Source organism: Pholcus phalangioides, unplaced genomic scaffold (genome assembly GCF_987345545.1).
Source record: "Pholcus phalangioides strain wild (caught in Gottingen) unplaced genomic scaffold, Ppha-v1.0 ptg000017l_1, whole genome shotgun sequence".
NCBI lineage: Eukaryota > Metazoa > Arthropoda > Arachnida > Araneae > Pholcidae > Pholcus > Pholcus phalangioides.
Genome location: NW_028301610.1, coordinates 41,590,959 through 41,605,639, shown reverse-complemented (window position 1 = coordinate 41,605,639; position 14,681 = coordinate 41,590,959). Strand labels below are relative to the sequence as shown.

The 14,681-nt window shown below is 33.9% G+C and overlaps 1 protein-coding gene across 1 annotated transcript in view; it reads right to left on the bottom strand.

Moving 5' to 3' along the window:
- Positions 1–14,681, bottom strand: part of jbug (filamin-type immunoglobulin domains fbug) — a 302,454-nt gene that overhangs the window by 74,291 nt on the left and 213,482 nt on the right. The window contains exons 36-37 of the mRNA XM_089246657.1: positions 8,415–8,502; positions 4,682–4,821 (exon numbers count right to left, since the gene is read on the bottom strand). Coding sequence (XP_089102783.1) covers positions 4,682–4,821; positions 8,415–8,502 — 228 coding nt within the window. The remainder of the gene's footprint in view (positions 1–4,681; positions 4,822–8,414; positions 8,503–14,681) is intronic.

The following is a 14,681-nucleotide window of genomic DNA, read 5'->3' as shown; positions in this document are numbered from 1 at the left end:
TTTAACCTATCATGATCCCCATGGGGGGTTGAATTTTTAGAAATCCCGTCTTAGTGGGTATCTAAACTATAAAATATAATACTGACCAAATTTTATATTTCTTGTTTCAGCAGTATCTGCACTGTGTGATACCTGTATACAACCTTTAAATCCCCTTGTGACCCCCCCCCCTTTGGAGTGGAATTTCATAAAAACCCTTGTGTTGAAATAAAACTTCCCCCTATGAAATAAAACTACTGATCAAATTTCATATTTGTTGCTTCAGCGATTTCAGCTCAGTGTGATTTCTATATATGTAATCTTTGAATCCCCTTATGACCCCCTTAGGGGTCGAATTTCAAAAACCCCTTTTCAGTGGTGAGTCTTTATGTCATGAAATGAAACCACTGACCAAATTTCATAGATATAGCTTCAGCAGTTCCGTCTCGGCGATGATGAATCAGTGAATCAGTCAGGACATGTTATTTTATATATATATATATATATAATTTTTTTCAGAGTTTTACCATTCAATTCATTTGCTATAGCCCTTAATGTCTTCAAATTCACATCATCAGTAAGTCCTTTAAAATTGTTTTAAATCCTTTCAGTACTTTTCTCTGAATACTTCTTATGAGTACCAGCCACCACTTTGTGGGAGACCATAGCATCAGTAATGACGTAGTCATTTAGCAAAACCAGTCCCAGGGGAATGATGGACCTTTCAACCCAAGATGGTATGGAACTATGTGACAGTAGGTTTTATCAATAAATTACAGTTACCTTTGGAATGTATAGCGTATATTCAAGAGAGGGGGAAACACTGGTCTTTTTTCTTAACAGATGAAACAAGTTAAACTGATGTGTGCACTATTCTAAGTTTTTTTTTGTCCATAGGCATGGATGTTTAAGAAGGCTCCCAGGAAAAAGGGTCTGAGTTTTCGAACACTAATTTTTACCTCTCGTCCTCCCATCGCCCTGTTATGTCAATTCGTAGCCCCCAATAATGTCTCAAGCTGGTATCCCCTTCTTGAATAATCCCATCACCCCCAGGAAGGTGATATTGCCCACTTTGGGAAACACTGAACTGATCTAGATGCTTAGTTAGAAATGGCATGATGAACATTCTACAATGTCCCTTATATTTTTTTACCATTTCTTGTTGCTGCTAATTCCAGTCAAAAGGTGTTTAAAAAGATATTATGCTTTGAACTTTGTACATAAATGTACAATGTACAAGATATAATTTACATTGCATGTAGGCCTATAGTAAATAAATAAACTTTATATCCTATGAATACCCATAATTTTGTGATGAGGGCCATAATTAAAGAGAAGAAATGCAAATGTAAAAAAGTGAGAATGCAAAAACAAAATTGTTGAGACATTGTTTTGCAAATATCCCAAAAATCAATTTCAGATTCACCAAGAGCACCAAATATTTCTGTTTTGAAAGTTGAAAATTCAGTAAAATGAATTTTGAAAGTCAGGGAGTTGCTGTATTCTGTTAAAAGAAAAACAGGTGAGCTATATTCATGGTTTTTCTTGAGTTTTGCTTCTTTTAATTCAAAATTGTTGTAAAACAAATTTTATGCCAAATTTTTAAGATATGGATAGGTTTTTTTTTTTCTTTTTACTTAACTAGATCTTTATACTGTAGGAAAGAGTGGAGCATTATTTATGAATTCAGTTCTGCAATCTACCCGAGAACATGTAAATTACTGTTCTGCAGTCTTTAAAGAAATTTGAAGTAAGATTTGGAGATTTGGAAGTGGGTGGTTATACTGTGTGTGATTTTATCAAAATCATTTTTTAGGTAGAAATAATTCAATTTCGTGTTTTGTATTATCTACAGTGTTCGACAAAATGTTTGAAGAATCACATCCCAAGTGTATGAGTGAATTTGTTATCTTTCAAGTAATATTTAAACACATCAGTAGAAAATTGAAGGCATCATTGAAGAAATTGTTTTGAGAATGCCAGTGTATGAGTGGGGCAAAACCGGGTAATACTGAATTGTAGTTTAAAGCAGAATATTTTCAAAATCAACAATGAGGACAAAATTAAAAAAGCTCAAAGAGTTCCTAGCTCAAGAAAAAATAGTGAGAAAGCAATTAGGCCATTATACACATTCCTAAAGAAGCATCAGCATCTCAAAAATATTCAAAATAGAAAAAATGGGAAAACACATCTATGCTTTTTGCTCCTCTTTTCTATAAGCTTGTGCTGGAGCAATAAGAGACCCCAGATATATTTTTCAGCATCAAGGGATGGAAAATATGAAAGCAGCAAGAAAATTATTGTGAGAAGAAGAGAATAATTCTGAAACATCTGAAACATGAAAATTTGAGATCTTGAAAATTTTCTCATGAACATCATGCACAGTTCAAATCAAAACAAGAATGGACCTACTGTAGCATTTTTAGAGATTGGGATCGTGAAGTATGCTCTAATACAGAGGAGGATGATATTTTTAAATATGGTTCTTGCAATTAGCACGAGAAAAAATAACTACAGTGATTTCTCCCTTATACGTTTCTCTCCATTATAAGACAATTTTTGCACTCCCAGTCAAAAATATAGCATCACCAGTAGCACAATGACATAGTATAATATCTGGACCGTATTGTTATATACAGGAATGCCCAAGGTAAGGAATGCCTGTAACTATGAGACAGGACAATCTCATTCTACGTAGTGCAAATTATTTGTGCTATTAATTGATTAAGTCTTGAATTTTTCAGTCAAATATGTATTTGATTCTTTGTTGATAATCTTTGCTTTGAAGGAAAACAAATTGGAGCAATAAATTATTTTCTTTAAAATAACTGAAATTTTTGCACTTTTCAATCTTGTAATTTTCATGTAAAATTGAATTAATCTATATTGTAAGATCATAATGCCATTCACCTAAATGCCTCGCTTACTTATGCGTCTTTCTTCCTTGTTCCCTTGCACCAACGCATAAACAAGAGATCACAGTACTTGAATTTTTAAACGATCATATAAGGAGGAAGATCTTATCTTTTAAAGTGAAATGTATAACTTAAAACACAAAGCTCGTGGGGCAAAACCTTCTTCAGGAAAAAAATCATAATAATTAATTTTATAGAATAATTTCACATAGTTTGGAAAAGTACAAAGTTTTATTCACAGAAATTTGGTCAGAAGTTCTATTTTATGGCATAAAGCCTAACTACGGAAGGTTTTTTTTGAAATTCAAACCCTAAGCAGGTTATAAGGGGGTTTTCAAAGATAACATAGAGAAATCATGCCAAGCCAGAACCGCTGAATCTATAGTCATAAATTTGGTCAGAAGTTTTATTCCATGACGTAAAGCTTAACTATGAAGGGTTTTTTGAAATTCAACCCCAAGGTTTCATAAGGGCGGTTGAAAGGTAACCTGAAGAAATCATGCCAAGCCAAATCTGTTGCATCGATAGTTACAAAATTAAGTCAGAAGTTTTATCTCATGGGTTCAAGACCAAGTAAGAAGGGATTTTCGAAATTCAACCCCTACAGGGGATCAAAAAGCAGTTCAAAGGTAGCTCCAGTAGCAGTGCCGTCTTAATGCATGGGCCCACCCAGGCACGGCCGGGGCCTCAAGAGAAGAGGGGCCTCAGAAAAATGACAAGTAGTTGAATTTTTCGAGAATTTTTCCGGTAGGGCCTCAGAAAAATCACTTGGCCAGGGGGCCCATGATGCTCTTAAGACAGCCCTATCCAGTAGCACACCACTAGAGAACAATGTAGAGATTTTGATACCATTCGACGTTGTTACTGATATTGTTTGATGTACATATGGCATATATTTGTCGATGCAGTTCGACATATAGAAATTTGGATAATTTCAAAGGAGACTAATTATCATACCAGATAATATCTTTCAAAATGAAATGCTGTAAAAATAAGAGTAAAACTATTTTAGAAAAAAAGAAGATATTTCAGCACTTGTTGAGTGAATACATTTTTACTATATCATTCGATATCAGAAACGTAAAAATTTCTAACCTCTTTCTGACATTCAATATTCATTCAATGTTCCAATGTCAGATTGGTATCGATACGATATCCTAATGATATCATTGTGCTACTGGGGAACATAGGCAAATCATGCCTAGCCAAAACCAATGTAGAATTTGAATAATGAAATTTGGTCAGTAGTTTTATTTCACTGTGCAAAGATTAACTAAGAAAGGGTTTTCTTAAATTTGACCCCTAAAGGTTTCATGAGGGGGGTTCAAAGGTAGCATAGGAGTCACGCTGAGCCAAACCCGCTGAAATTTGTGAAAGAGTCAAAACTGATGAAGCTACAAATATGAAATTTGGTCAGCATTTTTATACTGTAATGTAGAGACTCACCGAGAAGGGATTTTTCAAAATTAAACTCACTAAGGGAGGCTCAAAGCTTATATAGATCAATCATCAGTGAGCCAAAATCAATGAAACCATAAATATGAAATTTAGTCAGTATTATATTTTATAATGTAGATGCCCACTAAGACAGCCCCCAAGGGTGTCACGAGGGGTTCAAATGTTATATGGAGACATCATCGTCGAGTAGTTTTGAGATTACCAAATCCACATGAGCAAAGCCACAGGTAACAGCTAGTATTGTCAATAAAAACAAAAAAATGTTTCAGCAAAATGAAAATAAAAAGCTTAAAAAAAAAACTACATTAGGTCTTTTATTATATACTTACACATGAATGAAATCTCTTCACCAACTGCAAAGGTTGTTGTCTTTATTTTCTGTAATGATACTTTTGTCGCGTCAAACACTTGGCAAGTGAATGGTGACCCAGAGACTGGCTTTTGCATATATAAAACTTCTATTTTATGGCTTCCTGTGGAAAAAAAATCACAAATAGTGATAATGAAGACAATCATAAATAATAAAGATGAAAGTGAATCATAGTACATATTAATTGCATAATAATAACACCATTGTCACAATTTATTTATGTACAGTCAAAATTCTTCTGATAGTTTTTTATGCATCTAATACGATATTATCTTCATTTGTGAGCCTTTTTCTACCTTTATTCTAGTCAGCGGGTGTCTCAGATTTTCTTGTTAAATATTTCTCTTATTTTATCTGTTAAATTGCTTTTTCTGCAAAGTAGAAATATTTATGTTCTTATGATTGCTGTAGAAATGGTAAGAAGACACAGATTCACCAAAGAAAATTTTCTGAAATTTGTACCACATTGAAGCCTTAGAACTATTTAGAAAAACTTAGAACTACCCCTAAATGTCATTTTATTTCCACAAATAACCAAGTTCTCAATAATATCCAATTTATCGGTTGCGAAGAAAAACTGCTTCAGATACAGGGTCGGATTAACCTCTACGAAGGCTTTAAGTACATAAATGATTTTGGTGTCCCCCTCCCCCTTTACTTTAACCTTAACGAATGACTCAGGACCTCATGACAATTAGATCTGATCGCAATTTTCAAAAATATGTAAATTGGTAAGCAGGTAATTTCAAGGGAACGGGGTGAGATTCAAAAAAATCATTTCACTTGAGGCCTATGATCCCATGGGTCAGGAGCCTCGATTGCCAGGAGGCCTCATGACAAATTTGATCTTGTTAAAGTTTTGGAGAGAGTAAGTATGCAAATTGGTAGGCAGGTATTCATAGCTAATTTCTCAGAAAATTTTGTTTTACCCCGGAGCCTATGATGCTGTTGAGAAGACTTTGCGCTTACTTTATGGAAATAGGGCAGACTTTCGATCCAAAAACTGAGCATTGACAAGTCTTGTACACAATTGAACCACTTATTTCAGAACCCCCCCCCCCCATAAGCGTAGAATTCCTAATTTTCAGATAATCAAGAAAAACCATCCAACTTAACTAAAAGCAGATATTGTTTTACGAAAAAATCCTGAATGTGAAGGATGGCTCTACTGAGGGTGGTAAAAAAAAAAATTCCAGCCTATGCAGTTACTGGGTTTTTGCAATAAAACAAATTTACAACACTGTTTTATCATTTTTATGATATTAATAAGTTCAGTTAGGGGGTCCTGCTGTATATTCAACAAGCTTTTGAAGATTATCAATTTTTTTCTTGTTGATTGGGATTTTTCCAACAGGGGTAGGCATTTGTAGTTGGTGGTTCAAGAGGGCAAGTGGTCATTCTCGACTAAAATGTTGACATAGACAAGCCATTAATGAAGGTCTTGGCTTTCACTTTTCCAGGTAAACTATGGTTAAAGACAAAGTGTTCGTACATAGATATTTTAAGTGGGATTCTTTCCCCCTTTCGAATACACCTTCCCGATGTTTCGCCAGAGTTGACAGTTTTATTGTAAGAGCATGGCCACCACTTTTCAAATACACTTATCTTGCATGCTTTTGCTTTCCACCCATTGAGTAGAAATTACTCCAAATTTCACTTATAACTACTTTTGTGCCAAGTTTGAAACATTTGGCGGAACATTGATTTTGTGAGGAAGAGTTTTCTGAGTGATTGTATTACTTTTTGTAAGTGGCATATTCTTTGCCCCGAACTCGTGATTTGTATATTACATTATGTTTGTACATGCCTAAATTAACTGCAACTTTTCTCCTTTTCTACTGAGTTTTCACATCTGATTGCAATTCACTAACAACCTGTTCAATCTTTTTACCACCTGATATAACCTGCCAACAATGTCCGTCAGTGCTGCTACCTCTTACAAATTTTTAGCGCAGAAATCCAGTAAGTGATGTCTCTTGTGGGGTTTCTGCACTAAATAAATATTTCAGGAAATCAAAATGTTTTTTCAGTGGGTTTCTGCACCAAACGAAGCGTCTATCAATCAACTAAAAGAAACCAGTATTGACTGAATTTTGAATTATGTGTCAGTTATGGGGTTTTTGAAATAAGTGCTTCAATTAACTTAGTTTCCTCAGCTTTTGTATCCCCCTCTGGACCGCAACTTGAAACTAAAATTTACCCTGCAACTTGAAAAATTTGTATCTATTTTGGTGCCCTCTCCTAATAATTTTTAACAAAAACAGTATAAACTCAGCACCCTTCCTGGTCCAGAGCCCAGGCACCAGACCCCCCAATTCCCCTGCCCTCCCTTAGTTGCAGCCCCGGTGAACTTTTCAATAAAAAGCTTCAAGTGTGCAATCAAGTGCTCTTAAAATTTTAGGCTTTTTAACCGGATGGTTGATGCTGGGAAAAAAATTTAAATTAAAAAAAAAAACTCTTTGATCATTTTTTGTGGTGCCCCTTCTCTCTTGATGCCCTAAGCACGTGCTTATTTTGCTTAATGGTTGATCCCGCCCTGTTCAGATAGAAGTATATGAAATATTGTGTGACCTTCCTTGTCAATAAAATGCCGAGGACTCTGAAATAGTTTACAAGAAACTCATTGCTTACAAATACTGATATTATGTGAATTTTTTTCAAATTGAAATAGATAAGCTTTACTTAAACCCTTCAAAAAGGCCATTCTCAGGCGCTTCCAACTGTGAGAAAAATAAAGGAAGATTACACCCATTGATACTATTTAAAACCTAGAAATGATGTAACACTGAAATCATATCGATGGGGAAAAATCTCCCAGTGAAAAATTCCTTCCATACTGACACACATCAAGAGAGGTCTTTTGCACAGAATGCTTTAAAAACTAAATAATAGTAAAAATAGATTAATTTATCAATGTTTTCACCCTTAATTCTTTGTATTGTAACTCTATCTAAAAAATATCATATCATACTTCAAAACATTAAAATGCTCAAAAATTGCTATGGGTCAAAGCTATGGGGTTGCACAGTTACCTGCTGTCTTCCTAGGTATAGTCCCCCAACTCATCTTTCTAGTGTTAATAGGTGTATATATAGTGACTTTTGTAAGAAACGTTTTTACTTGTAAATGCTCTTTAAAAAGTCATCATTTACATAAATATTTATTCAGTGAGATATTAATATATATTAGTGAGATATTAACAAAATGAGAGTTGAGAGGGTATATTGTTAACAGAGTTTGTAGGGAATGAGTTATATTTACTTTTGTTTCTGGTTGTTTTAATTCATCCTGTAGTTTCTGGTATTTCATAGGAATATACACCTAAATAATTTAGTAGAACACTGATTGATTTTAGCAATTCTACTTTAAAAAAAATGACCTCATTTGATAAAGGTGTTTTTGTGACATATTTTTTATGGCATGGCTCTTTCAGCAAGTCGTAAAAATAATCCATGGCATTAAACACCTATGCAACTATAAGCGTATTAAACAAAGAAATGTTAGGAAACAACTATCATAAGAAATGAAACAAAAAATATTTATGTAAAACTTACGTAAAAATTTAAGCATCCATTTTTTTCAATATTTCTGCTCTAATTCAAAAAATTAAAACCTCATAAAACATTTATGATTACGATTTTAACTACACTGCAACAATAATAAAAGTGCATGAAAATACATAGGAAGATTACTTGCCTGCTTTTTCTGCAGTCCATTCAATAAGCAGGCTGTTATCTTTCTCTCGATAGCATCTGACACCCACTGGTAAGCCATTAGGATCTGAAGAATAAAAATGAACCTAAATAATGATTTCGTATACAAAAAGTTATACATTGTTTCTTTATAACCATCCTAAATATCCAGTAGAAGACCAATCATTTCTAGAGATTGATGTCTGAGAGAAAAAAACAACAACATTGGAAAAGATAAATGAATATTTTAAAAAAAGCTAAAACGGCTAAATATTGTAAAATGCAGTGATAATTGTTCCATATAACCGTTGACCCCCCCCCCCCTCCGGAGGTTGAATTTTGAAGAAACTATTCTCAGTGAGTATCTATATTACAATACAAAAAGACCGTCCTAATTTCACATTTATAGCTTCAGCAGTTTCAGCTCGGCATGATTTCTTTACGTTATTTTGAACCCCCTCCATGACCCTATTAAGGGTTGAATTTGGAAAACCCCTTCCTAGTTAGTCTTCACATCATGGAATAAAACTTTTAACCAAATTTCATGAATATAGCTTCAACAGTTTTGGCTTTGCATGATTTCTGCCTCAGTTATCTTTGAACAATGTTATCTTTGAACCTCTAAGGCGACTAGAAAAGGTCTTCAACCTTTATCTAGTCGTGAGCACTGTCTTTACTCATCACCAAAAGAAGAGCACTTTTACGACAAGTGTGACATATGAATGCATGGAATCAGGATGATTTCAATCCTTGAATGAAATTTGCAAATTTGGAAAGTTGATCAAGTGCTTGTGAGCACCAAATCGGATACAAGCATCAAGCACTGAGGAGTGATTTCTCTACATTACCTTTGAACCCCCCTTATGAACCCCTTAGGGATTGAATTTAAAAAAAAACCTTCTTAATTAGTGTGTATGTAAATGGAACTTCTGAACAAATTTCATGACTATAGATCCAGCCGTTCCAGCTTGGCGTGATTTCTCCATGTTACCTTTGAACCCCTTCATGACCCCTTAGGGGTCGAATTTCGGAAACCCTCTTCTTAGTTGGTGTTTATGTCATGAAACAAAACTTCTGACCAACTTTCATGAATATAGCTTCTGCAGTTTTGACTTTGTATGATTTTTCCATGTTACCTTTGAACACAGTTTTGACCCCCCTCCCCCCCTAGGCATTGAATTTTGAAAAACCTCCCCTTATTGAGTCTTTATGTCGTTAGACAAAACTATTGACCAAATTTGATATTCATAGCTTCAGTGGTTCTGGCTTGGTGATGATGAATCAGTCAGGCCATGTTATTACATATACAGGGTGATTTGGAAAAGATGGGAGAAACTTTAAGAGGTGATAGTACACACCAATACAAACAATTGTCATCAAACAATGCATGGTCTAACATGAAAAGCAAACACGCTAGCACGTTTTGAAACCGCCGCTCCCCAAACATTAAAACGGCATTCCTGTTTAAATTTATCGGGAAAACAAGAACATCAGATTATATATATACCTTTAACATCAATATGAAACTTTAAGGACTACTTATGGTTTTAATTTCAATACAATTAGCTCTCAGAATTTTTAAGGTTATGTTTTTAGAATGTGTGGGTGAATAGAAACACAACATTTAAGGTGGTTCTATTCACCCCACAACCAAATCTGTTTTTTTAGGGTTGCTGCTAATATGCCACGGAAATAAAAACCTGTTGTTGGAGGATATAAAAAACACAGTCCATAGATAATAGTTTCAAAGAGCTCCTTCAGATTCTAAGACAAGATCAGACTCCCAAGACAAGACAAAAAAGGACTAAAGTTAACATTATCCCTTGCAAAAGTGTAGGTGTTGAGGACTTAATGGCTGAAAATATGGATCCTCAAACTTCAGATTTCAATGCCCCAAACCCTTGTGGCTCCAAACAACCCAAGCTATGGACAAAATAATCCAAGAAAAATAGAAAACCTGTTGATTCATCGTCGGAAGATGATGGTGCCTATTCAGTGCAGGATAGCGATGAAGAATTAATTTTGTCTTCTGAGGGAAACATGTTTATTGATAAATAAGTTGAAAGTAACTCTTCAGACACAAATACATCCATCATCCTGGGTGGCTATATGGGAGTCAAAGTATATGGAAAAATAAAAACTTTTTTAGATGTTATGTTTGTAGAGCAAATTACCTCGAGAACAATATTTTTGTCGGAACATTTTTAAGATTTCCCTGATGTTAAATGATGCCAAGATTATAGTGAAGAAATGTATAGCTGGCATATACAACTATACCTGCAGTATAGCTGGTACTAAGACATTTTTGTTTATTTTACATACTTTAAATGTTAATAAATTATTTCCTAGAGAAATCACTGTTTACTATTTTGCATTCACTAATGGAACTATGTATATTTTCATGTTTCTACTTTATTTCCACTGGTTTGAAAAGAAACAAAAATGTATTTAAATGCCTGTTTGTACTGACCCTTCTCTGTGGGGTGAGTAGAAACATTGCTATTATTATTTTTTTTATTTAATTGGAATAAAAATATCATAAATTGATACGGGCAATACAGGCCTAGGTTTTTGGCAATAATTTGTAATTTTTTATTTAAGTTGAATAGGGAAATTTGGAATCCAGCTTTAAAAAGTGTTTCTACTCACCCCATTTTATGGTATATGTCTATACAATTATTTTTATAGTTTTTTTTCACTTTCCAATTTCACTTTATTCTCTCGTCACATGGAACTAATCCAATACAGCTGCTATATACAGACATGACTCACACATTGGCAATTAAAAACACTTGTCTCCTACCAGGCCATCTTGCATCAGCACATCAAGCTTTGGTCAGAGATCTCCGGCCATTTTGCGAAATCGATGGCCAGTCAGGATCATTTCTGCAATTCAAATTTTGACCAAAACACTTGGCCAATTCGCGAAGTGGTTGGCCCCGTCACAAATTGGCTGTACTTTGGGCTTTGCATGTGTGGCAGCAACATATATATATAGTAGGACCTAACAATTGTCAGTTATTTTACATAAATTCATTTTTGAAAGAAGTAATTTTAAGTAATTAAATACCTGGGCCTCCACATCAATGGTAATATTTAAAATGGAAACACATGCTGATGAAATTTCAAAAAACTCTGTTTCATTTTAAATAAACTTTTTTATCTTAAACACAAAGTTACAACCAAGTTCTGAATGATTTATACTATGCACTCTTTTATTCTGCTATAAACTATGGTATAATAATCTGAGGTGGAGACTATAAAACAAACTTGCAATCTCAATAGTGTCAATTCAAAGTAGATGTTTCATAATTATGAATACTTGTAGTCTTCCTCATATTCCAATATACAGAACCTTAAACTTAATCCATTAAACACATCCTACCTTCACAAAATTCAAGAAAGTCATTTTCAAATTAATCTTATCAATAGACGATATTGACATATATTTTCAAATCCAATAGCAAATTTTTTATTATTTTTATGCCTGCATTTGCCATGATTTTATCAAACTCAGCATGAGATCTGAAATTAATTTGAATGTATATATGATAATTGTATTTGAATACAATGAATGTATTTGTAAATGTATATAATTACAAATAAAGAGTATATATATAAATATTATTTATATTGTTTGATGTATGGATGTATGTTTTATAACACATTTAGCATCTACTCATGCTTTTCATTTATAATTCTGATCAAAAAGTTGTTTACGGTCATCAGTACAGGCTTCGGCACCTTGATGACTAACTGCTTTATTATTATTATTAATGTGATCAGCACGTATTCCCAAGAGATCTTTACGATCTGTCCAGGGAATTTGTTAGTGTAAGTAGACTTCCATGACCAAACCGGGATTCGAACCCAGACCTGCGCAGTCAGAAGCTAGCTCCCTATACCCACTGGACTGCCAGGCGGCTAATAATATATTATATATTGTAATTTATGTCATATCTTCAACTGGAATAAAATTAAAATTGAAAAAAAATAAGTGTGCAGTAAAACAATACAAGATGTTGCAAATAAGCAAATGTTTATCAATAAGCAAAAAGTTTGTTTCCATATAATAAATTGTAAATGCAGTACTTCACTAATGTAATATCAGAGGGTATATATTTGATTTTTTTTTTGCATTGTAAGGGAACTAAATTCAAAATAACCTTTTTGCAAAATGAAATTTCCAATACAATTGTTTATTTTGTTCAACCTTAAGATCAGATCAATTCCATAATAGCTAGTCTACATATGCTTATATAATTAGGGACGTACTGTACAGTCAAACCCGCTACAGTGAATCCTGCTATATAGCAAACCACCAGATATAATAAACAAAGCTTTTAGTCTTGTATGTTCCTTGTAGATTTAATGTTATTTTATATGTGAAAAACAAATCTCACAAGCTGAAAATCAGATACAGTAGAACCTTTCTTAACCAGATCTTTTCTAAACCAGCCTTAAAAAATCCTGTTTTACTTGTTATAAATCATCTTATTATGTACATGCCATAATTCACAGAGGAATATTTACTGGAGGGTTAAGCAGGCTATAGACAGGAGCAGCGCCTTTGGAGGAATAACAAACGGAAACAAGTGGTGAATAAAATAAAATTGCTGCCATACAAACAGAACCATGGCGTGTTTCAGCGAATGTAGAGAGGAACAATCATTTACTGTTTTCAAAACAAGTGTCTCTAAACGATGATGGGATAGGAGGACGCTTCTAGGACAAGGAACATTTAGACATTTTGCAATAAACAGTAGACGCAAGGAAATTATTATGAATAATATTATTTACTGTAATTACTCACATATAGAACAAGGTATGATTTTAGAGATCAAAATAAGTTAAACTAGATTTATTAATGCAATGATGGAAGAGTATTTAACCTCTTTATGTATAAGCTGTTGGTGATAAATTTAAATGATATTTATTAGATGTACAGGCTATAAATATGGTAGCCTTGTCTGCATGTTAAAAAAGGGAAAGAGAGAAAGAAAAAAAAGTAATAAGGGTGGGGAGGAACTGTACAGAGTAGATAATTAGATAACAGAGTTACAGAGAGATAAGAGAAGTACAATACTTTGCTTTTTTTGCCCTCGTATATGTGTTCTCTTTCTCACTTCCATGTACAATATATGATTGAAAGATTAGTTTTGAGAAAGCTACATTATATGTGGGGGGAATGCTATGAGAATGAGGAGGGGGAATGCTATGAGAATGAGGAGGGGGAATGCTATGGAAAATGAGGAGGGGAATGCTATGGAAAATGAGGAGAGGGAAAGCTGAGGAGAACAGAGGGGAAAACACACACATAACTTTGTTTCATAGGGTCACAATAAAGCTTAGTGATGAGGAAAAAAGAAGTTGAAGACGCAGTGAGCTGGATTGAATTGCTAAATTTGTTCCACACACTTCACCACAGAAGTGCACATTGCAGAGACATTGTTTCAGCCACTAAAAATTGATTCAAACTTCTTGAAATTGATTGTTACAGGTGACAAAATATGGTATTTTCAGCATGATCCTAAAGAAACAAAGTGTGGAATGGAAGTCAAATACTTACCACAAACTAAAAAAACAAGCTTCAATGTATGCTTTGGAGACAATTCAGCAAAGTGAACCGGAACAGGGATTTAAATCGTTATTAAATTGGTGTAACAAGTGTATTGAATCTGGGGGGCTTATTTTGCATAAAAGACCAAAACAAATAACAAAATTCTTGCTTCTATTTCATTTTACAGACCTGGTCTGAAAATTCTTTGGCACACTGTATACTTGTGTACATATTTTGTACTAAAGTGTTTTATTTCAGTTGCTGCAAAATGAACAAAACTGCCTTACGTCTGAGGCAGGCTTCTGACTAGAATGGGAAGAGGATGACAAAATCATAAATCAAATCATAGAAAATGAGAGAGATACCAAATTAAATAAGTCTTAGTTCTAGTTTATTAGCCTAACCTTCCATTAGTAGGATGTATATGTAATGCAATATCCCTCTATAAAATAAGCACCGAACAGATTGAAGGTGCATGTATCTATACATACACCATCTATACATATAAAATAACATGTCCTGGCTGGCTGATTTGTCATCACTGAGCTGAAATCGCTAAAGCTTTAAACATGAAATTTGAGGAGTAATTTTATTTCATAAATGCTAAAAAAAAATATTGCTAAAGACTTGCTAAGAAGGGATTTTTTAAAATTCAAACCCTAAAGTGGTCGATCATAAGGGAGTTCAAAGGTTACATGGAGAAATCA